Source organism: Macaca fascicularis, chromosome 2 (genome assembly GCF_037993035.2).
Source record: "Macaca fascicularis isolate 582-1 chromosome 2, T2T-MFA8v1.1".
Lineage (NCBI taxonomy): Eukaryota > Metazoa > Chordata > Mammalia > Primates > Cercopithecidae > Macaca > Macaca fascicularis.
The window spans coordinates 169,675,669-169,700,874 of NC_088376.1; the positions used below are offsets into that span (position 1 = coordinate 169,675,669).

The 25,206-nt window shown below is 37.0% G+C and overlaps 1 protein-coding gene across 5 annotated transcripts in view; it reads left to right on the forward strand.

Moving 5' to 3' along the window:
* SPICE1 (spindle and centriole associated protein 1) overlaps window positions 1–25,206 on the forward strand; it is a 66,125-nt gene that overhangs the window by 23,565 nt on the left and 17,354 nt on the right. For 4 of the 5 annotated variants that reach the window (XM_005548127.5, XM_005548128.5, XM_005548125.5 and 1 more), the window contains exons 7-13: window positions 1,015–1,133; window positions 13,914–14,053; window positions 14,250–14,387; window positions 14,745–15,010; window positions 17,357–17,488; window positions 21,979–22,126; window positions 24,422–24,646. In XM_005548127.5, the coding sequence (XP_005548184.3) occupies window positions 1,015–1,133; window positions 13,914–14,053; window positions 14,250–14,387; window positions 14,745–15,010; window positions 17,357–17,488; window positions 21,979–22,126; window positions 24,422–24,646 (1,168 nt within the window). Of the gene's footprint in view, window positions 1–1,014; window positions 1,134–13,913; window positions 14,054–14,249; window positions 14,388–14,744; window positions 15,011–17,356; window positions 17,489–20,297; window positions 20,465–21,978; window positions 22,127–24,421; window positions 24,647–25,206 lie in introns of all 5 variants that reach the window. The other variant, XR_012431703.1, reaches the window with a different exon arrangement.

Here is a 25,206-nt window from a genome sequence, read left to right on the forward strand (position 1 = left end):
ACCGTTTGTACCAAACAAGGTAAGACTGGATAATAATAGCTAAAATTTATTGAGTGCTTACCTAGTAGGTGTGATGTGACTTGAGTCACATCAGATATAAGGAAAGGGTAGAAAAATAAGATCAGTAAAGGAGATTGGGAAGGAAGGGCCAGAAGAGTAGGAGAAAATCTAAGAAAATACGGTATTATGGGAGTTAAAAGAAATGTGTATCAAGTAGATTTTTTTTTTTTTTTGGAGACAGGGTCTCGCTGTGTTGTCCAGGTTGGAATGCAGTGGCACGATCACAACTCACTGCAGCCTCGACCTTCCTGGGCTCAGGTTATTCTCCCTCCTCAGCCTCCTGAATAGCTGAGACTACAGGTGTGGGCTACCTCACTTGGCTAATTTTAAAATTTTTTTGTAGAGATATGGTTTCCGCCATGTTATTCAGGCTGGTCTTCAACATTCGGGCTCAAGTGGTCCACCCGCCTTGGCCTCCCGAAGTGCTAGAGTTTTAGGCATGAGCCACCACACCTGGCCAAGTGAATTTTAAAGGAAAGAAATGAGTGGTCAGAAAAGTAAGGGAAGGCAAAGGCAGAAATATCCGTTTGATTTAGGAATGAGTGTGTTGAGGTTGACCTTGTAGAGAGCAGTTTGAGTGGAGCAATAGGGCAGAAGCAAAGTTGCAGGGCATAGGTGGTGAGTGAGGAGGGTGGAACAACTCTTTCAAGAAGTTTGGTGGTAGAAGAAAGAAGACATATATAGCTTAAGGTAAGTATAGGGTCAGGTTAAGATGGGAGAGGCTTGCTCACATTTAAATGCTGGTGAACTCAAGCCACTACAGAGAGAGATGTTGAAAATGTTCGAGAGATAGGATAATTGATAGGAGTGGAAGGATGTGAGAGGATTTGTGTTCTACAACATGTGGAAGGCTTAGGAGGAGGGACCTCTCTTCTGTTATGACAGAAAAAAAAAAAGAAAGTCTGAATATATATCTAATCAACTTGTGCTATTTTTATTGTTGTGTTGAGACAGGCTCTTAATGATGTAGATGGTGAAGAAGAAGGAACTATTAATAGCCAGTCAGGAGAAAGTGAGAATGAGAATGAGTTGGATAACTCTCTAAACTCTCAGTCTAACACAAATACAGACAGGTATGTGTATATGGCATAAATACTACAACTCATAGCTTTTTTCCATGGCTGTTTCAATGTTTGTCTATTGCATCATTTTTTTATTAAATGGAAGTTTGTTTTTATTTAAAAAGTTGTTTATTTTGATATTTCAAAATAATTTGCAGGGATAATATAAAAAGCTGTTATATACTCTTTACTCAGATTCATCAATTATTAACATTTTCCACATTTCTTTTATCATTTTATCTCCTTTTCTGAGTATGCACACACATACATGCATGTACATGTGCACCCCTCATCACCTGAGTAATATACATTGTACCCAATATGTAGTTTTTTATCCCCCACCTACCTCCCGCCCTCCGCCTTCTGAGTCTCCAAAGTCTGTTATATCACTCTGTATGCCTTTGCATACCCATAGCTTAGCTCCTTAGCAAGTAAAAACATGTGGTATTTGGTTTTCCATTCCTCAGTTACTTCTCTTAGAATAATGGTCTCCAGCTCCATCCAAACTGTTGCAAAATACATTATTATTATTATTATTATTTTGTGTGTGTGTGTGTGTGTGTGTGTGTGTGTGTGTGTGTGTGTGGCTGAGTAGTATTCCATGGTGTGTCTATACCACATTTTCTTTATCCACTCATTGGTCGTTGGGCACTTAGGTTGGTTCCATATTTTTGCAGTTGACTAACACACATTTTTAAAGAACTATTTGGAAGTAAGTTGCATGCTTCATGTTCCTTTATCCCTAAATACTTCAGTGCGTGGTTCCCAAGAAAAAGAGCATTCATTCAGATAAAATCACAGTGCAATGATCACAATCAGGAAATTACATTGATTTAACACTATTATCTAATCCATAGACCTTATTTCGATTTCTCCAGTTGTCCCAATAATATTTATTTTGTTTTTTTGGATGATTAAAGAACTAATCGTAATCACTTATTATATTTAGTTTTCATGTCTTTTCATTTAAAAAAAAACCTGGAATCTTCTAAAATCTAATCTTAGTGTTTCTTTGCCTTTTATGACATTTTTATAGTTTTGAAGAAGTACAGGGCAGTTATTTTACAGAATTCCCTCTAACTTGACTTTGTCTTATAATTTCTTCGTTATTAGACTCAGCTTACTTATGCATTTTGAGCAGGAATACCCCTAAAGTGATGCTAAGTCCTCAGTATGGAATATCAAGAGGCGGTGATACCTTGGTTTAATTATTGGTGCTGTTAACTTTCATTGTTTGGTTACAGTGATGTCTGCCATATTCCTTCAATGGATTATACTGTTTTTTCTTTTATTTATTTTGATGTTTATTTGTCACATACTTGGGAGCTTCTTCAAATAATTCCGGTGTCCTTTTAACGTATCTTCTTTAACATTTAATTTCTGGCACAACATAGCTCTTATCATACTTTCTCTTCTCCGGAATCAACTATTTCTTCAAGAATCCTTAACTCATTTTATTAAAGAAGTGTGTTTAGAAACCAAGCTCTAAGTATTAGATGTGTTTATTGTACTTGGCAGTTATTGTTTTTAGACCAACAGATACATATATATGCACACATACATATATATACCTATAGTCATATGTATATGAACATATCTACATTAGTATCTAGTTTTCTGTCTATTTAGCTATAAATCATGAATTTACAGTGATACTTCCAAGTCCAATTTAACACTATTGGTTTTATCTTGGTCCTTTCTTATTCCATATTTGTATCACTCTTCTTTAACACTGAGCAGCATGTCTCCAAACATTACACAAGTAGATTTATTCATATTCAATCCTGCAATACATAGAAAGTAGTTTTGGAATTGCTGTGCCCATACTAATGCAAAAATAAACCTGCTAAGTAGAATTGAAGATTGTTTGCAGATTTCTAAAAGGTTATTGTATTCATTTGAAATATAATTAGGTTCATTTGTTTCTATTTGTATTCAATTTTAGGTTTTTACCTCTCTTTTTGACAAAATTATACAAAAAGCTGTTTTTAGGGTAGTGTCACCATCCCCTATGCCTTCTAACTAGTTCCCGTCTACACTTACCCTTGTAGGTAATCAGTTTCCTTAGTTTTTAAATTTATTCTTTCTGTGTTTCTTTTTATAAATGTAAGCAGATATATATATATGTATATATCCTTATTTTCTCTTCTTTCTTATATAAAAGGTAACATACTATATTTGCTTTTATTTTACTTTATTTTAATTGACAATAAATGTGCATATTCATGGGGTACATAGATGTTTTTATACATATAATGTATAGTGATCAGGTTGGGGTAATTAACATATCCATCTATATTTACTTTTACCACTTAATAATATATCCTGGAAATCTCCCGATAGCTGTTTATAAGTTTACAGAGATATTTTTTCTTCATTTTTATAATAAAATGAAACAGTTGCATGGTACTAAATTGTGTGAATGTACCGTAGTTTATTTGACCATTCTCGTATATATGGTAATTTAGGTTATTTTCAGTATTTTATTTTATTTTTCATTTTTTGAGATGGAGTCTCATTCTGTTGCCCAGGCTGGAGTGCGGTGTCACCATCTTGACTCACTGCAACCTCCGCATCCCAGGTTCAAGTGATTCTCCTGCCTCAACCTCCCAAGTAACTGGATTACAGGCATGCGCCACCAGGCCTGGCTAACTTTGTATTTTTATTAGAGACTGCATTGTTCGGCTCCCACTTAAAAGCGGGACATGTGGTGTTTTTGTCTTTCTGTTCCTGCATTAGTTTGCTGAGGATAATGGCATCCAGCTCCATCCATGTCCCTGCAAAAGACATGATTTCATTCCTTTTTATGGCTGCATAGTATTCCATGTTTTATTACATTAACTAGAGAGAACTGGCATCTTTATGACATTGAATTTTGCTATCCAAGAACATAGTGTATTTTTCCGTTTGTTAAAAGGTCCGCTGCTTTCTTCAGAGCCGTCAGGCATAGACATTTAAGTCTGATGAAGCTGTGCCCACAGCTGCCCCTTCCCCCAGGTGCTCTGTCCCAGGGAGATGGGGGTTTTATTTATAAGTCCTTGACTGGGGCTGCTGCCTTTTTTTCAGACATGTCCTGCCCATTGAGGAGAAATCTGGCAGTCTGGCCGCAGCGGCCTTGCTGAGCTGCAGTGGGCTCCACCCAGTTTGAACTTCCTGGTGGCTTTGTTTACACTATGAGTGTAAAACCACCTACTCAAGCCTCAGCAATGGTGGACTCCCCTTCCCCCACCAAGCTCGAGCCTCCCAAGTCGATCTCAGATTGCTGCTGTGCTGGCAGCGAGAATTTCAAGCCAGTGGATCTTAGTTTGCTGGGCTCCATGGGGGTGGGATCCGCTGAGCCAGACCACTTGGCTCCCTGGCTTCAGCCCCCTTTCCAGGGGAGTGAATAGTTCTGTCTCGCTGGCATTCTAGGCACCACTGGGGTATGGAAACAAAACAAAACAAAACACTCCTGCAGCTAGTTCGGTGTCTGCCCAAATGGCCCCCCAGTTTTGTGCTTGAAACCCAGGACCCTGCTGGGGTGGGCATTGGAGGGAATCTCTTGGAGCCAGACCACTTGTGTCCCTGGCTTCAGCCCCCTTTCCAGGGGACTGAACAGTTCTGTCTCGCTGGCATTCTAGGCGGCACTGGGGTATGGAAAAAAAAAAAAAAACAAAAGACACTCCTGCAGCTAGTTCGGTGTCTGCCCAAATGACCCCCCAGTTTTGTGCTTGAAACCCAGGACCCTGCTGGGGTGGGCATTGGAGGGAATCTCTTGGAAGACCATGGGAAAAGTGCAGTATGTGGGCCAGAGTGCAAGGTTCCTTAGGCTCAGTCCCTCATGGCTTCCCTTGGATAGGGGAGACTTTAACACCTCATGGTCAATATTAGACAGATCAATGAGACAGAAAATTAACAAGGATATTCAGGACTTGAACTCAACTCTGGACCAAGCAGACTTAATAGACATCTACAGAACTCTCCACCCCAAATCAACAGAATATACATTGTTCTCTTACTTCATTGCATTTATTCTGAAATTGACCACATAATTGGAAGTAAAACACTCCTCAGCAAATGCAAAAACGGAAATCATAACAAACAGTCTCTCAGACCACAGTGCAATCAAATTAGAAATCAGGATTAAGAAACTCACTCAAAACTGCACAACCACATGGAAACTGAACAACCTGCTCCCGAATGACTACTGGGTACATAACTAAATGAAGGCAGAACTAAAGATGTTCTTTGAAATCAGTGAGAACAAAGACACATCATACTAGAATCTCTGGGACACATTTAAAGCAGTGTGTAGAGGGAAATTTATAGCACTAAATGCCCACAAGAGAAAGCAGGAAAGATCGAAAATCGACACCCTAACATCACAATTAAAAGAACTACAGAAGCAAGAGCAAACCAGTTCAAAAGTTAGCAGAAGACGAGAAATAACTAAGATCAGAGCAGAACTGAAGGAGATAGAGACACGAAAAGCCCTTCAAAAAAATCAATGAATCCAGCAGCTGGTTTTTTGAAAAGATCAACAAAATAGACCGGTAGCCAGACTAATAAAGAAGAAAAGAGAGAAGAATCAAATATATACAACAAAAAATGATAAAGGGGATGTCACCACTGATCCCACAGAAATACAAACTACCATCATAGAATACTCTAAACAACTCTATGCAAATAAACTAGAAAATCTAGAAGAAATGGATAAATTCCTGGACACATACACCCTCCCAAGTCTAAACCAGGAAGAAGTCGAATCCCTGAATAGACCAATAACAAGTTCTGAAATTGAGGCAGTAATTAATAGCCTACCACCCAAAAAAAGTCCAGGACCGGGTGGATTCACAGCCGAATTCTACAGAGGTACAAAGAGAAGCTGGTACCACTCCTTCTGAAACTATTCCAAACAATAGAAAAAGAGAGAATCCTCCCTAACTCATTAAAATGAGGCCAGCATCATCCTGATACCAAAGCATGGCAGAGACACAACAAAAAAAGAAAGTTTCAGGCCAATATCCCTGATGAACATCAATGCAAAAAGTCTCAAAAAAATACTGGCAAATGGAATCCAGCAGCACATCAAAAAGCTTATCCACCACAATCAAGTAGGCTTCATCCCTGGGATGCAAGGCTGGTTCAACATATGCAAATCAATAAATGTAATCCAGCATGTAAACAGAACCAAAGACAAAAACCACATGATTATCTCAATAGATGCAGAAAAGGCCTTTGACAAAATTCAAAACCTCTTCATGCTAAAAACTCTCAATAAACTAGGTATCAGTGGAACATATCTCAAAATAATAAGAGCTATTTTTGACAAACCCACAGCCAATAGAATACTGGATGGGCAAGGCAAAAGGCAAGGATGCCCTCTCTCACCACTCCTATTCAATGTAGTATTGGAAGTTCTGGCCAGGACAGTCAGGCAAGAGAAAGAAATAAAGGGCATTCAAATAGGAAAAGAGGAAGTCAAATTGTCTCTGTTTGCAGATGACATGATTGTATATTTAGAAAACCCTATCGTCTCAGCCCAAAATCTTCAAGCTGATAAGCCACTTTAGCAAAGTCTCAGGATACAAAATCAATGTGCAAAAATCACAAGCATTCCTATACACCAATAACAAACAGCCAAATCATGAGTGGACTCCCATTCACAATTGCTACTAAGAGAATAAAATACCTAGGAATACAACTTACAAGGGATAAGAAGGACCTCTTCAAGGAGAACTACAAACCACTACTCAAGGAAATACGAGAGGAAACAAACAAATGGAAAAACATTCCATGCCCATGGATAGGAATAATCAATATCTTGAAAATCGCCATACTGCCCAAAGTAATTTATAGATTTAATGCTATCCCCATCAAGCTACCATTGACTTTCTTCACAGAATTAGGAAAAAACTACTTTAAACTTCATATGGAGCCAAAAAAGAGCCCGCATAGCCAAGACAATCCTAAGCAAAAAGAACAAAGCTGGAGGTATCATGCTACCTGACTTCAAACTACAAGGCTACAGTAACCAAAACAACATGGTACTGGTACCAAAACACATATATAGACCAATGGAGCAGAACAGAGGCCTCAGAAATAATACCACACATCTACAACCATCTGACCTTTGACCAACCCGAGACAAACAAGCAATAGGGAAAGGATTCCCTATTTAATAAATGGTGTTGGGAAAACTGGCCAGCCATATGCAGAAAACTGAAACTGGACTTCTTCCTTCCATCTTATACAAAAATTAACTCAAGATGAATTAAAAGAGTCAAACGTAAGACCTAAAACCCTAAAAACCCTAGAAGAAAACCTAGGCAATACCATTCAGGACATAGGCATGCGCAAAGGCTTCATGTCTAAAACACCAAAAGCAATGGCAACAAAAGCCAACATTGACAAAGGGTGTCTGATTAAACTAAAGAGCTTCTGCACAGCAAAAGAAACTATCATCAGAGTGAACAGGCAACCTACAGAGAGGGAGAAAATTTTTGCAATCTACCCATCTGACAAAGGTCTAATATCCAGAATTTACAAGGAACTTGAACATATTTACAAGAAAAAAACAACCCCATCAAAAAATGGGTGGAGGATATGAACAGACACTTCTCAAAAGAAGACATTTATGTGACCAACAAACATGAAAAAAAGCTCATCATCACTGGTCATCAGAGAAATGCAAATCAAAACCACAATGAGATACTATTTCATGCCAGTTAGAATGGCAATCATTAAAAAGTCAGGAAATAACAGATGCTAGAGAGGATGTGGAGAAGTAGGAACGCTTTTACACTGTTGGTGGGAGTGTAAATTAGTTCAACCATTGTGGAAGACAGTGTGGCAATTCCTCAAGGATCTAGAACCAGAAATACCATTTGACCCAGCAATCCCATTACTGGGTATATACCCAAAGGATTATAAATCATTCTGCTATACAGAAACATGCACACATATGTTTAATACATCACTATTCACAATAGCAAAGACTTGGAACCAACCCATATGTCCATCAATGATAGACTGGATAAAGAAAATGTGGCACGTACATACCATGGCAGCCATAAAAAAGATGAGTTCATGTCCTTTGCAGGGACATGGATGAAGCTGGAAACCATCATTCTCAGCAAACTAACATAAGAACAGAAAACCAAACACTGCGTGTTCTCACTCATAAGTGGGAGTTGAACAATGAGAACACATGGACACAGGGAGGGGAACATCACACACCGGGGCCTGTTGGAGGGTTGGAGGCTAGGGGAGGGATAGCGTTAGGAGAAATAAATGTACGTGACAGGTTGATGGGTGCAGCAAACCACTATGGGATGTATATACCTATGTAACAAAACTGCACGTTCTGCACATATAGCCCAGAACTTAAAGTATAATAATAATAATAATAATAATAAACAACTAGGGGAAAAAAGTCTACTTTTTTTCACCCGTGTCTTAACATTTCTCTCATATAGATTTTGCTTATTTCTTATTGAGTTTATTCCTAAGTATTTTGGGGCTTTTGTTCTTCTTTTAAGTGGAATTTTGTCTTCCATTATACCTCCAAACTAGTTATTCTTTGTTTTTATGAAAGCTACTGATATCCGTGTGTTGCCTTGATATTCTGCTACTTTATTGAATCTTGGTTGAATTAGTTTTAGCACTGATTTTCTAGGGGTTTCTAGGTTGACTGTCATCTCATCTGCAAATAGACATTGTTTTCCTTGTTTTCTAAGTCTTTCACCTCTAATTGGTTTCTTTTGTATATTTTATTAGTTATAGGACAGTGTTCTATAATAATGGAGATAGTGGGAATCCTTGCCTTGTTTCTGATTGTATGAAAATGCTTTTATTGTTTCCTTTTAAGTAAGGTACTGGCTTTAGTACTGAGGTCTTTTTTCTTTCTTTCTTTAAATTTTTTAAATCATTGTTATTTTTAGTCTTTTTTGAGACAGGGTCCCACTCTGTCACCCTGGCCATAGTGCAGTGGCATGATCACAGCTCAGGTGATCCTTTCACCTCAGTCTCTCAGCTCAGCCTACTTCAGCCTCTAGTAGCGGGACTACAGGCGTGCAACCACCATACTCAGATACATTTTTTTTTTTAAAACAGTGCTAAGGAAATACCAATCAATTCTTGTTTTCTTGATTGTTTTATTTTAATCAGTAATAAGTTAATTTTATCAGACTTTCAGTATGTATAATCATATGAGTTTTCTGCTTATGTCTCTTAATATGGTGCATTATGTTATGAGTTTCCTAATATTGCACTGTCATTGCATTTCTGCAATAAATTCTATGTGGCCATAATGTGTTATTTTCATTAATGGAGTATTGGAGTTTGTTTGTTAATATTTTATTTAGTATTCTTGTGTTAAAATTCATAAATGATATTCTCTGTAGTTTTTTGTGTCTGCAACCTTTATCAGATTGAGATAACAATGCGATACTTGATTTCATAAGAACCATCTGGAAGATTTTTCTAATTTTTTAAGTCCTGGAATAATTTATATAGTACTGAGACTATCTATTTTTTGAGGCTGATAGCTTTCCTGCCTTGAAACTATTTGTGCATGTGCATGGTGCTTTTTTTTTTTTTTTTTTTTTTTTTTTGTGGTGAAGTGCCATAATAACTTTGCTTGTTTATTTAAGCTTCTATTTCTTCTCAAGCCAATTTTTATAAGTTATATTTTCTTAGGAAATTTTCCATTTCATGTAGGTTAATCAGTGTATTTCTATAGAGATGTACCAATAATCTCTATACTTCTAAAAAAAAGTTTGTTTCAGTGCTTACTTGTTCTCCTCAATCATTTATTTTGGTTTGTTCTCTTTCTTAAAATTAGGTTATTTAGTGGTTTGCCTATTTAATGAATTTTTCAAAGAACTAACATTTTTAACTTACTAGTTAGAGGTCTAGTTTTCTGATTTCTTCCTCATCAATTTTTGCTTTTATCTTTATTTCCTTCCTTATGCATTTTTTTGGTTTACTTTGTTTTTCTAGTAACCCTAGTTGAGAATTTAATACATTAATTTTCATTCTTTTATTTTTAATTGATAAACATGTTTAGGGCTCTGAAGTCTACTCTGATCACTACTATAAATGTGTACCATACATTCTGGTATGTAGTGTTTTGTTACTTTAGGAATGAGGTAATTTCAGTTTATATTTTCATGTTTACTTAAGAATTGTCTAATAGAAGATTTAAAAAAAATTTCCAGAGTCTCTTTGTTTTTCTAATTTTATTACATTACATTCAGAGTGTGATTTGTAATATTTCCACCTGTGGAACTTAATGATGTTTTCTTTGTGACCTAATATATGATCAAATTTTTACAAATGTTCCATGTATGTGCCTGAGAAGAAGGTATATACTCTAACAAGGTATAAAGTTCTAAAGGTATATCCATAGATCTACCTCATTGCTTATGTTGTTTAATACTTTTGTATCCTTACTTATTTTTGCCACTATTTTCTTCTGAGAATGGTGTATTAAAGTCTCCTACTACTAGTATGTTTCTATTTCTCTTTGCATTTTATGTTTAAGTATATTTAATTGTTTGGTGTTAAATACTTCCTTTCTTATAAAAGTGATTATTGTGTTTTTTGGTACATGTGTTTTGGAACATAAGTGTTGTATCTTCATTGTGATTTTTAACTTTTAGCATTATAAAGTATGCTTTGTCACATTTAATACCTTTTGACTTCTTTTCTACTTCGTCTAACATCAGGAATGAAACTTCTACTTTTTTCTTGTTTCCAATTTCCTGGCTTATCTTGGCTTTTTACATTTAGCTTTCTGTATTTTAGATCTTTAATGTATTTAGCCTTCTGGAATTATTTTGTATTAAGTATGTCTCTTGTATACAATGTAGACTTCAGTCTTGACTTGTTAGACAATTTGAAAATATTCTTTTAATTGAAGTAAGCTTATAACACTTACTGGTATGTTTGATGTTAACTTCATCACATTATTTTATAGTACTGTTTATTGTACTACAATTACATTTTCTATGTGATATTTCTTCTCTGTTCTTTTAAAAAATTTCTTTTGGTATTTAGGAAGTTTGTAATTTTGTTCTGGTGGTTACCTTTATATATATACCTTTTATAGAGCCTTTAATCTTGTTTTTTTTTTTACATACCATTGTCAGGTATGTCAGTTAAAATTTTTTTTTGTTTTAATTTCTACCTATTGCTTGTACAATAAGTGAGTTTTTCTATGTTCCTATTCTTTCCATTATTTTCTCTCTATCCTTCTCCCCATTTTTAGTTGTATATTTTGCTTCGACAGAACATGATGTATTTACATACTATGCTTCCATGTGTATCCCATTTTTGTTTTTGTCTTATAGCTACAATTAAGTATATTAAATATCCCACAAGTTTGGTGGCTTAAAACAACAGAAATTGATTTCTTTCCAGTTCTGGGGGCCATAAATCCAAAATCAGTTTCACTAGGCCAGCGTCAAGATATCAGTAGGGCCACACTCCCTCCAGAGGAGAAGCTGCTCTGGAAGAGAATTTGCTCCTTGCTTCTTCCAGCTTCTGAAATTGTGGCTGCAGCACCCCAATCTCTGCCTCTGTCTTCACATTATCTCCTCTGTGTGGGTGTCAAAGATCTTCCTCTGTCTCTTATAAGAATATACATGAAATAAGAAAAAATTAAAAAAAAAAGAATATACGTGATTGCATTTAGGGTCTACCCAAGATAATCTCCCCATCTCAAGATTCTAAATTGTAACTGAAGAGGCTTCGCCCACCCCTTTTTTGCCATATAAGGTAATAGTGACAGGTTCCAAGGTTTCGGACATGGAATATCTTCAGGCATTATTGTTTAGCCTACCATGGTCCTTCCAGTGGTCCCCAAAGATCCATCCCAATATCCTTCAATTTTCAGCTTCATTTCAAGTTCAAAATCTCATCTAAATATCATTAGCTCAAAAGTCCCAAATCTCATCATCTAAATCAGTTATGGGAGGACTGGATAGAATCCATCCTGGTGCAAAATTCTCCATTTGTGGTCCTATGAAACTAGAAAACAAGTGGTCTGCTTTCAAAATACCATGATGGGACAGACATAGGATGAAAGTTATAGACATTTCCATTTTACGAGGGAAAATCAAGGAAGAAAGATATCAGCAGTTCCAAGCAACTTTGAAATTCAGCAGGGCAAATACTATTAGGACTAATGATCTGTGACTTGAATCTTTACCCTTCTGGATCCATGGCTCTGCCCTGTACCTGTGGCTCTGGCTTTGGCCTCTGTGCCTGTGGATCTGCAGCTATGGCCACATGTTCTTACTTACTTGTGGGAGCTAAAAATTAAAACTATTGAACTTACGAAGATAGAGAGTAGAATGATAGTTACCAGAGGCTGAGAAAGGTAGTCTGTAGACTTTTTGGAGTCTAGCACCCGTCCTTCATTTCATCCTGCCTTTGTGTCTTTCAATTCAAGCTAGCAGTATTTCTGTTGGTATAACATTCTCAAAAGATCTTGTTCTTGTGTATGTCATGGTCATCTATTCCATAGACAGATCTTTCCTGGATAATCCCATCTTTATTGTTAGCTTCTTCTGAGATCATTGGGAGGACCCATGAATCACATGCTTTAGTCAGAACTAGCAAAAGGTTATTCAGCCACACTCTTGCCCTTCTCTCCAGAGTATGCTTTCCTAACAGCGACTTTACTAATCTCTTGCAATTTGGACAGGCTGAAAACTTCTCAAAACATCAAGTCCTGGTTCCTTTTGCTTAAAGCTTTTCCCCCCATTTATCTCTTTGTTCTTGCTTTTATACTAAGCCTCCAGAAGAAGATAGGTGGTACCTTCAGCATTCTGAGAAATAAACAAGTGAATCAGACAGTTGAAACTTAAAATATCAACCTTATCAGTGATAAAAGTGTTTATAGCATAATGCTTAGCTCTGTAACCAATGTACTTGTAATTACTAACCCCTAAACTGCAGCGCCTCTTCTCACTCTATCTAGCCTCTCCCTGACACACAGGGACAGAGTATGCTGTGGTCAGTTTTCTTCATTGATGGGCAGAGACTGGCTGCTCTGTGGACAGGCTCCTTTGTAGGACAGAGAAACCAAAAGGAGCTGAGCCATATATGCTTAATTACTTTACTCTAGAGAAAGAGAGAGGAGGATGGAGCCATACCACAAAACTGCAGAGAGGGCAAACATGCCTATGTTAGGGACCGAGGTAGGTAGGAAACTGGGAGGCAGGTGGAATGATTCTTTCTAACACTGAGGTGATAGGCATTTTTGCTATCTACCTGTCTTATCAGTTAAAGTGAATAGTGTTTTTTCTTTGACTATGAATTACTAAAAGCTCCTTCAAATCAAACATGTAACTATTTGGACAGTTTAAATGATGGCACCTATTTTTATATAAATTAGTATAATACACATATAAATTAAATAATATAATTTAAATAATATAAATATAATTTAATTTATATAATAAAATATAATTAAATTATATAATCAATTTATATAATTAAATTATAAATTAAATTATATAATTATATAACATTTATATAATGATATATAATTAGTTATATAACTATATTATATAACTATAATTGATTATATAATTAAATTATAAGTTATAATTAAATTATAATTAAATCTATATGCATATTTATATATAAAATTAAATTTATAATTATATAAAAGAAATTACAATTAAATTAATTTATAATATAGATAATATAAATTAAATGCCTGCTGTCATTTAATTTATATTTAGATTATGTTAATTTATATTATAATTCTAATGTAGCTTATTGTTCTGTAATTTATAGGTTTCTCCAGCAACTGACGGAAGAGAATTCTGAGTTAATTAGTAAGTTGTGGACTGATATTCAGCAGAAAATAGCAACCCAGTCACAAGTAACTCCTCCAGGAACACCATCACCTGCTCTTTCATCAGGGGAACAAAGAGGTTTGTTTCCCTTTTGCATTATTTCTAGTTGCCTGCTTTATTAGGTTCATTCTTGAATGCAGTGATTTGTAAAGGAATGTTAGAGTTTTGACTGCCTTAGCCTAATTGACTAAAATACTGATGGATCTGTCAATTGAAATACTTTCTTAAGAAGTTTGTTCACTTGAGATACTTCTGGAAATGTTCTTCCTTTTAGCTGCTCTGAATGCTACCAGTGCTGTCAAGAGACTCCAAACCAGGCTTCAGCCTGAAGAATCTACTGAGACTCTAGACTCAAGCTATGTTGTGGGACACGTGCTGAACTCAAGGAAGCAAAAACAGCTGTTAAATAAAGGTTCAGTCCCTTAATTTACAACGATGAATTATTAAACATGTAACTTGATACAGCTGTCTTAATCTCTTAGTCAGTGTTTTTTCCCCTTAATCTCATCCACATGGTTCCAACTAAGAGTTTGTTGAATGGTAGCTAAGAAATGTCTCCTACCACATGTAACTCTGGAACGGTGGTTCTAGTGCATTCATTATAGCTAGTGTAAATCTGGTTTAAACTGTTTAATTTTTATGAGAGAAATAGTGATATCATCTATGAAAGCCTTTTATAAATTGTGAACGATAGTCAAAAGTTTTTCTAGTAGTTTTCTGGTCATAATTTTTCCTGGTCTTAAAATAGAATGACTTCTCTCATTATTAGTGAAAAGAAAACCGAATTTGCATGCTCTTTCCAAGCCGAAGAAAAACATGTTATCAGGTAGCACAACTTCTGCAGACTTACCAAATAGGACTAATTCCAACCTGGACGTCCTCAAACACATGATACATGAAGTGGAACACGAAATGGAAGAATATGAGCGGTGGACAGGTCGCGAGGTCAAGGGACTGCAGAGCAGTCAGGGTCTTACAGGCTTCACTTTGTCATTGGTGAGCTCCCTCTGTCGCCTGGTTCGGTACCTTAAAGAGGTAAGAACATTAGGTTATTAGAGTCTTCTCTTCAGACAGAAATGCATGAGTTTTTTTTCCTCTCCATTTATTGCAACCTCCAAATAAAGTACAGTCAAATTTGAATAGCTTTGTTTAAAATACCTCAATTTTAGATTATCTGCAGTAAAGGCTTATCCCTTAAATCTTTTCTGTCATTAGTTGATACATGCTCAGATAAGTGATTTTAATTTTAATAAGAGCTTTAGCAATATAATTAGTAGGGTAAATCTGCCATTTATATAATTATATCTTGTGCTAATATTAAATATTACCGTTTGACAGTTGTAGATTAAATAGAACTGTTAACTGTGTCTGCATTCTATTGCTATTCTCTGCTTCCTACTCCCACGTTCAGTTTGGAGAGTGGCATTGCCTATAAGTGGTAGACTTGATATGTGGGAGAATTCTTCATGTTCCCTTTATGTCTGGAAACTCATGTACGGCTTCAGTGTCTAAGTGGGAGATGTTTTATTGTTGTAAAAATAATTTATAAAATAAGCAAGAATTATTTGTTTAGCTGGGCACGGTGGCTCATGCCTATAATCCCAGCCCTTTGGGAGGCCGAGGTGGGTGGATTGCCTGCGGTCAGGAGTTTAAGACCAGCCTGGCCTCAATATGGTGAAACCCTGTCTGTACTAAAAATACAAAAATTAGCCGGGCATGGTGGCGGGTGCCTGTAATCCCAGCTTCTGGGGAGGCTGAGGCAGGAGAATTACTTTCACCTGGGGGGCAGAGGTTTCTGTGAGCCGAGATCACGCCACTGTACTCCAGCCTGGGCAGCAGAGCGAGACTCTCAAAAAAAAAAACAACGAAGAATTGTTTGTTTAATTTGATTTCAAGTAATCATCCACAGAATGTCACAGAATTAGAGTTAGCTATGTGTTTCATCTTTGAAAATCTATTTAAACTGTTACGTACTTAAGCCTGTTATACAAATATGACAAAAATGTTTAAGAAAACTTTATTATTTAATAAGATAGATTTGCCAACTTAATACAGATGTTTCAGTGTCTCTATAGCTGTCTTCCTAAAATTGAATTGCTGTTTTTTTTTTTTGTTTTTTTTTTTGAGACAGGGTCTCACTCTGTTGCCCAGGCTGGAGTGCAGTAGTGGCATGATCTTGGCTCACTGCAACCTCCACCTCCCGGGTTTAAGTGGTTTTCCAGCCTCAGTCTCCCAAGTAGCTGGGACCACAGGTGCATGCCACCACACCTAGTCAATTTTTGTATTTTTTTGTAGAGACAGAGTGTCACTATGTTGCCCAGACTGGTCTCAAACTCCTGAGCTGAAAGCAATCTGCCCATCTTGGCCTCCCAAGGTGTTGGTATTACAGGCGTGAGCCTCCACACCTGACCCTAAAATTAACTTTTTAATTAAAGATTCGTTGTATTGTCAGACCTATTAAAACCTTAACATTCTTTCACCCTTAACTCAGGAATCTTCAGCAGTATACTTTTGGCTCTTGGAAAGTATTGCAGGCTTAGAAGCATGTACTTTTTTTTTTTTTTTTGAGATAGAGTGTTGCTCTGTTGCCAGGCTGGAGTGCAGTGGCACGATCTTGGCTTGCTGCAACCTCTGCCTCCCAGGTTCAAGAGATTCTCCTGCCTCAGCCTCCTGAGTATCTGGGACTACAGGCGTACGCCACTATGCCCAGTTAATTTTTGTATTTTTAGTAGAGACGGGGTTTCACCATGTTGGCCAGGATGGTCTCGATCTCTTGACCTCGTGATCTGCCCGCCTTGGCCTACCAAGGTGCTGGGATTACAGGCGTGAGCCACCGCGACTGGCCAGAAGCATGTACTTTTAAGTTAATCACTTGCTTTACAAAGTTAAACCATTTAAAGTTGTCATTTATTTTAAATTATATTTTAACAAGTTTAATTTTTGAATTGGCGATATAGTCACGTTATGAAATTCAGAGATACAGCAGATTGTACTAACTCTCATCACTAACTTCCAGCTAGCATGTTTGCTTACTTCTAGCCAACTATTATTACCAGATACCAGTGTATCTTTCTAGAGATGGTCAGTGTATATTCAAACAATATGTATATGTATATCCCTCTACTTTCTTTCTACAAAAAATATAGTGACTTAATTTTATATAACATTTTGTTCATTTTATTCTATTTAAGGAAGGAAAGAGGATAAAGCAGCACATTTTCTTTAATTAAATATAATAAACCGTTTAATAAAAATCTTTGTCATTACTGTCACATAATATATGCTTCTTTGTAAATATCTTCTTTGCCAGCTTTGAGTGCAAACTTTTAGTTTTCAACATGTGAGGCTATTGGTGGAAGTTTATTTGATATCTTTTTGCAGAGTGAGATCCAGCTACGTAAAGAAGTAGAGACAAGGCAACAACTGGAACAAGTATTAGGTGATCATCGAGAGCTCATTGATGCTCTGACAGCTGAAATTCTTCGTCTTAGAGAAGAAAATGCTACTACACAGGTACTCAGATGAGATCCCAACTTTGTGTGTTCAGTGGTATAAAACATCTTTAAACACGTACTGGATTCTCTTAGAGTTGCTTTTGGTTTAACTGTGTTGATGTGATTACTTATCAGTCATTATTATCATCAGTGATAGGTATTATTGAACATTTATTAAATGGAGGTACTATAGTAGAAGCTTGGAGGTAGCATATGGACTGTCTCCCTGTCTTTAAGAGACTTACTATTTAGTGGGAAGACAGAGTCTGCATTTAAATTATAACTACCAGTGTTACAGTAGTTAATCCAAAATGTGAAATGAGTGTTATGATAGCCACTTTTAATTTCAAAGCAGCAGAAGATGGCCTTTGAGGAGTCCTTTTGCAATCACATCAGATGCCATTTACAGTTATTCACAGTATCTTCATATTTGTTACATAAAGTCCTCTTTGCTGCTTGACTAATGGCTCCTTTTCTTTTTTAAAAGACTTACACAGTTCTCTTGTGGAAAACCTATTGCTTCCATGCTGCATTGAGCATTCTTCCTTTGTGCACTTTTTTTTTTTTTTTTTTTTTTTTGAGATGGTGTCTCACTCTGTTACCCAGACTGGAGTGCAGTGGCATGAGTTCATTGCAGCCTGGACCTCCTGGGCTCAAGTGATGCTTCCACCTTAGCCTCCCAAGTCACTGGGACTACAGGTACATACCACCATACCTAGCTAACTTTTTATGTTTTGTAGAGATGGGGTTTCACCATATTTCCCAGGCTGGGCTTGAACTCTGGGGCTCAAGCGATTCGCCCACCTTGGCCCTTGAAAGTGCTGGGATTACAGGCATGAGCCACTGCACCTTGCTTCTTTGTGTACTTCTGATACTGTCTGGATATTGGTATTATTGCGTTCATCAAATTGTTTTATACTTACATGTGTACTTGTCACTGAGACTGTGTGCTTCTTGAGTGTACACAGTCTTACTTTATTCGTCCTTTTTGTTCTCATATGGTAGTTATTATTACTTTTATTTATCAGCCAGAAGAGACTAGACAAGTGATGGAGAAATTGTGTTTGTGTTAATGGACATTAGATGATGAGATGTATACTTTTTTAAATTGATAATATAGGGTTAGGCACAGTGGCTCACACCTTTGATCCCAACATTTTTCAAGGTGGGCAGATCACTTCAGGCCAGGAGTTTGAGATCAGCCTGGGTAACAGAGTGAGACCTGTCTTTACAAAAAATAAAAATATTTGCTGGGCATGGTGGCGTATCCCTGTAGTTCTAACCGCTTGGGAGGCTGAGTCAGGAGGATCACTTGAGCCTAAGAATTTGAGGCTGCAGTGAGCTACGATTTTGCCATTACACTCCACCCTAGGTGACAGAGTGAGACCCTGTCTCTAAAAAAACAAAACAACAACAAAAAACCCAAACCACATACAAATTTGATAATATAGTTCACATGCCATTAAGTCCACCCTTTTAAAATGTACCATTCAGTGTTTTTAGTATATTTGAAGTTGTATGCCAGCACCATTATCTAAATCCAGAATATTTTCCTCACTCCAGAGAGAAATCCTGTACCCTTTAGAAGTCACTCTTCAGTCTCTCTTTTTGTGAATTTGCCTAATACAGATATTACATAGAAATTGAATAATGTAATATGTGCTCTTCTTTCACTTAGCATAATGTTTAAGGTTAATTTATGTTTAGCATGTATCAGTACTTCATTCCTTTGTATTGCCCAATAATATTCCATTGTATGGATATACCATATTTTATTTATCCCTTCATTAGTTAATGAACATTTGGGTTATTTTTACATTTTGTCTGGTATGAATAATGCTGCTATGAACATTCATATACATATTTTTGTAGAACATATGTTTTTAATTATCCTGGGAAGATGTGCAGTTTTAAAATGTACTGATTTACTTAACAAATCTTTGTTGAATACCCACTGTGGGCCTGGTACTGTTCTAGGTACAGGAAATAGAATAGTGAACAAAATATAGAAAACTTTACCCTCATGGAGCTTACATTCTAAATAAATCCTAAAAACAGAAAGTTGAAGTATAGTAAGTTAGATGGTGATATGTACTTCAAAGAAAAATAAAGCACGTAAAGGCATAGGAAATGCACAGGATGGGGTAGGATGCAGTTACAAATGAGATGGGCCATTCCTGTCTGAGGAAGTGACATTTGAGCCAAGACCTAGAAGAGGTGAGGAGTGAGCATGTGGGTAGTTGAGAGAAGAGCAGTCTGGGCAAAGGAAAAGGAAGTGCGAAGGTCTTACGGTGGGAGTGTGACTGGTGAACTTAGAGTCATCAAGGAGATCAGTGGGGCAAGAGTAGAGTATGGGGAAGAGAGAGGTAGGAGATAAGATCAGGTAAGCCCAATCACATAGGGCCTTGCATGCTGATTAAAGACATGGGCTTTTATGCTAAGTGAGATGGGAAACCACTAAAGAGAAGAGATGTGATTTGTCTTGGGTTTAAGAAGATCACTCTGGGCTATGTTTAAACTAGATGAGAGATTAGTGCCCTTTCTTGGGTTGCAGTGCCCTTAGTGTCTTATAACACCCCTAGGCCAAAAACAGTTCTACTTGTTAAGTCCAAACAACTATATCCTAACAACAGAGGGGCTGTTTGAGGAAAAGTATTACTTTTTCTTAAGTAACTACAATGATTTACTAATGGGTTATATATACCTTTTGAGCACTGTACCACTTCTCAATGCTTGGAATCAGTTGGGACACAATCATTCTTATTTCCTGTTCCACACTGATTTTCCTCCAGAACTTGTTTTTTTTTTTTTTTTTCTTTTTAACCTAGCAACTGCTGAAAGCCCAGCCATGAGAAGATTTGACATCATCAAAAGGAATGTAATGCAATCTGACATTGAAACTGTGAACTGTCCTGAGCTAATAGTTCACCAGTGTCTGATAGATGGCAAGCATCACTATTTCCCTTGAAGATTTAAATTTTCCCTTGGTGCCCCTGTAAGTTCACTTTAGTACCCTGAGGTGCCTCAGCATACAGTTTGGGAACAGTATGGGACTAGAGTAGGTGGCCAAACACAAAAGCAGAATATTACATGAGGAGTTATTGGAATAGTTCAGGTGAGACATGGCAAGTTGTTCTAGGGTGGAAGTGGGAGAGGGTGTGAAAAGTGATCAAGTTATGAATATATTTTGAAGGCTGACCAATGTAGTCTGCTAATTTATTGGATATGGAGTCAAGTAGAGGATATTGGAAAAGAATCAAGGATAATTCCAAAGTTTTGGGCTGAATAATTAAAATGATGCAGTTGCCATTTATAAGGTAAAGAAGGCTTTAGGAGGAATTTGGCTTTATATGTTTTAAGTTTGAGAAGTCTGTTTGAATTCTAGATGGAAGTGTTGAGTAGGCCACTGGATATATGAGTATGAAATTTGGGAAAAAATTTGGACTGGTGGTATAAAAATGTTTACTATACTTCATTGAGCAGTACTATTAATAATATTTCTGATGTCTGGCTGCAGCTGACTTTTATCAAATGTCTGTATCTCTCTAAGCATACATGAGATATATATTAGATAGAAGTTTGTTACTAGCTGCCATCCTTGGGTTTTCTTTGTCATTATTACAGGGTGTCAGCAATTTACAGAACTCTCTTTTTCTTCCTTCTACCTGTAATCTTCTCTACTTCCAAGAACCATTTGCGTAACACTAATACATAACAAAGATGAGCATTATGTGGTAGTGATCAAACCTGATGTTTTTAGATGACCTACTTATATCATCCCTGTAGAAAATATAAAGAACAAACAAATTCATCTAACCTTCTGGGCAATCTGTTTGACTTTTACATGTAAGAATGGAATTCCAAACGCTTAACACATTCAGCTCTGTGCCAGAAAGTAAATCTATGGGTATGGTATTTTGTGGGTGATCTTTTAAATAAAAAAAAAACCTTTATGTAATATTAAAAATATGTATATATACACACACACATATAGACAAATATGAGAATATCTATATACATATATAAAATGTTCTGTCTCATTCTCATATATAAAAATCAAGTTGTAATTAATATTTGTATTAATTACATACAGAATTTTGTGCTGTTCATGTTTATCAGTTTAAATGCCTGGGTAATATTCATTGTTTCCTCCACCTCATGTATCTGTGTCTCTTGGGGGTAGCTTAAGAGTCAGTTGAAACATCCTGAAGAGGTTTTGTAAATGGAAAGCCCTGTAGAAAGGTTCATTCTTATTGTTATAGCAGGATATTTATTAATTACCATTTCATGATTTACTTAACCATTCCCCTATCATGGAACTATTAGAATATTTATAATTATAAATAGCATTTCTTTCATTTGAATGAAAGTCTCAAATTCCTGAAGTATTTAAAATGATGATGTTATACATACGTAAACACACACATATCCTTTGTGTGGTTTGCTTTCTAGGTGGTCGTTTGATGTTTGATATGCTAATAATATTATTTCATATGTTTTCCTCTCCAGGCAAGACTTCAGCAGTACATGGTCACAACAGACGAGCAACTTATATCACTCACACATGCTATTAAGAACTGTCCTGTGATAAATAACAGACAAGAAATTCAGGCATCAGAAAGGGGAGCCACAGGTAGAAGAAATATGGACAGTTCAGGTGAGTGTGTTCTTATTATCTCGGACTGTCATTCAATTACTTAATGGCCTTAGATAACAAACCAAACCTTAAATCTCTAAACTTATATAGACTTATTGACTGTTTATGCATGTACAGTATTGTTACTACTACAATTGCCACTACTTTTCCAGCTAATATTGGATGCTTGCTCTATGCCAGATACTTGTTAAGTCTTACATGCATAATTTCAATTCATGTCATAATAGTCTGATGAGGTAGGTGTTATTGTTATCCCCATTAGTGTTATCCTTAGAGGAAACTGAGACTCAGAGAGGGTTGGTAACTTAGCAAAGGCACATAGGTAGAAAGTAGCAGAACCAGACACCTAGATCAATGAGAGTGCTAGCACTTTTAATCACAGTGCTCTAGATTCAGAAGAGATGATTTTGGAAAGAGAAAAATACTGAATTTTAGAAATACATAACTTTTGTTCATGTGTGGTAGTGTTGTTTTGAAATTCTTTCTTCATCTCATGTGCTATCATGTGCTATAGGCTGAATTGGACATTTCTGTTTTTTCATGTGTTTTACTTTTAAGTAAGACTTTGATGAGTATCTGTAAGAAAAGTGTTTTATGTATTTAAAACCGTTTTCTTAGGATGGATTCTAAGAAGTGACTGACCAAAATTTAACTTGCGTGAAGTAAACTCAATGGCTAGGGCAGATCTTTGTCTTCTGGTAGAGTCTTGCTATTTTTTTTTTTTTTTTTTTTTTGAGATGGAGTTTCACTCTGTCACCCGGGCTGGAGTGTAGTGGCGCCATCTCAGCTCACTGCAACCTCCGCCTTCCAGTTTCAAGCGATTCTCCTGCCTCAGCCTCCTGAGTAGCTGGGATTATAGGTGCGTGCCACCATGCCCAGCTAATTTTTGTGTTTTTAGTAGAGACGGGGTTTCACCATGTTGGCCAGGCTGATCTCGAACTCCTGACTTCATGATCCGCCTGCCTTGGTCTCCCAAAGTGTTGGGATTACAAGCGTGAGCCACCACACCCGGCAAGTCTTGCTATTAATATCTCAGTAAAGGAATATGTTAGTGCTTTACTGTTATCTGAGTTAAGCTTCACTACTGAGAAAACTTTTGATTATCCTATAGGTGAGAAGGGCTGGGAGGAAGTGTATTGTAGAATTATTGTTAATTCTTCTTATTGCCTGTGGAAAAAGTCAGAAAGATTTATGTTGGTGAGACCAAAGATTTATGTAATATCTTCCTGAGTCTCAGCTCTTGTAACTCTTTTAAAATAATATGGAATGTGACTATGTTGTGATAATGCATGACCTGTGAAGTTCCTTGTTTTGTAATGAGCCTTGTATATGGAGGTCAGTGCATTAATGTGCCCCATTTTAGCCATTTTATTACTTGTTATGACCATTAAAAAGCTATCCATAACAAATAATGAAAACTTCTACCAGCCTAGGCAACATGGTGAACCCCATCTCTACAATGAATACAAAAAATTAGCTGGGTGTGGTGGTACATGCCTATAGTCCCAGCTACTCGGGAGGCTGAGGCGGGAAGATCACTGGAGCCTGGGAGGTCGAGGCTGCAGTGAGCCAAGATTGCTCCATTGCACTTCAGCCTGGGTGACAGAGTGAGATCCAGTCTGAAAAAACAGAAAAAAAGAAAAAGATAAACTCTAGAGTGCCACATAGGATTTTTTAGGAGTCCCTAAGTGGCTCGCTTTTCATGGCTTTGAGGCCCCAATGACTCTCTCAAAAATAGTAACTTCTTCTCAGTACTAGCTCACCAGGAGCCTGCCCATGAATGATTGGCAGAGGAGGATACAGCCTAGAAAGTGAAGGCTCCAGGAACCATGTTGATTCATGTGAATTTTGCACTCTATTGAGATGCATTTAAGAATAAATACCTGGGCCGGGCACAGTGGCTCACACCTGTAATCCCAACACTTTGGGAGGCCGAGGCGGGCGGGTCATGAGCTCAGGAGATCCAGACCATCGTGGCTAACACGGTGAAACCCCGTCTCTACTAAACAAAATACAAAAAATTAGCCGGGTGTGGTGGCAGGCACCTGTAGTCCCAGCTACTCGGGAGGCTGAGGCAGGAGAATGGTGTGAACCCGGGAGGCGGAGCTTGCAGTGAGCCAGGATCGCACCATTGCACTCCACAGCCTGGGCAACAGAGCAAGACTCCGTCTCAAAAAACAAAAAACAAACAAACAAACAAACAAAAAAAAACAAAAGAAAAAAGAATAAATACCTGAAATGTGCCCATAGTTTCTTTTTGTTCCTATTGTGCTAATATCCTTTCATCTTCTTCAGAGGGTCCAGCTATAAATGCCAATGTCTCAGTGCCATTGATGTTCAGAGAGGAAGAGGTGGTTGAATTCCCACAGGAAGAGTTGCCTGTTAAACTGTCTCAGGTGCCAGACCCTCCAGATAACATGACTCTGGCCAAGAATTTTCCAGCACATATTTTTGAGCCAGCTGTGTTGTTAACACCACCCAGGCAGAAGAGCAACTTAAAATTCTCTCCTCTTCAGGACGGTAAGTTTTCTTCTAAAGTTACATGAAAGTTGTTTTTTATGTTCCATTTGTACAATGTATTACGTTTACCATTACATGAAAAACAGAATTGAAAAAGACATTTGATTACCACACATAGCCTTTAAGCTGAAGGAAGACTTTTCATGCTATGTGTAGGATACCTGTGGTCATGTGTGACATTTAATTAATTTTATTGCATGTCTATTTTATTAAACATTGTAAGTATTAAACTCAGATCAAAAGATCAGAGTCCTTAGCATTAAGATGCAGAATAAGGGGAATCCCTTTTGTCCCAATGATCCATGAGCATATGAAAGAGTTAGAAGCAGGAGATTATACTCCAAAGAGTAATGAAAGTTAGACTAAGGAAAGGTGAGAACTATGACTTTAAGGGTCGTGTAAGTGACATCTTGTCATCATATTCACCTCTTTCTCATCAAAAGTTTTCAGCTCAGTTGAGGGAATTTTATAATAAAAGTTAATGGACAATTAAAAATAGCTTTAGAGTTACTTTTGCATCTCACAGGTAGAGTAAACAGGTTAAGAATGTATTATTAATT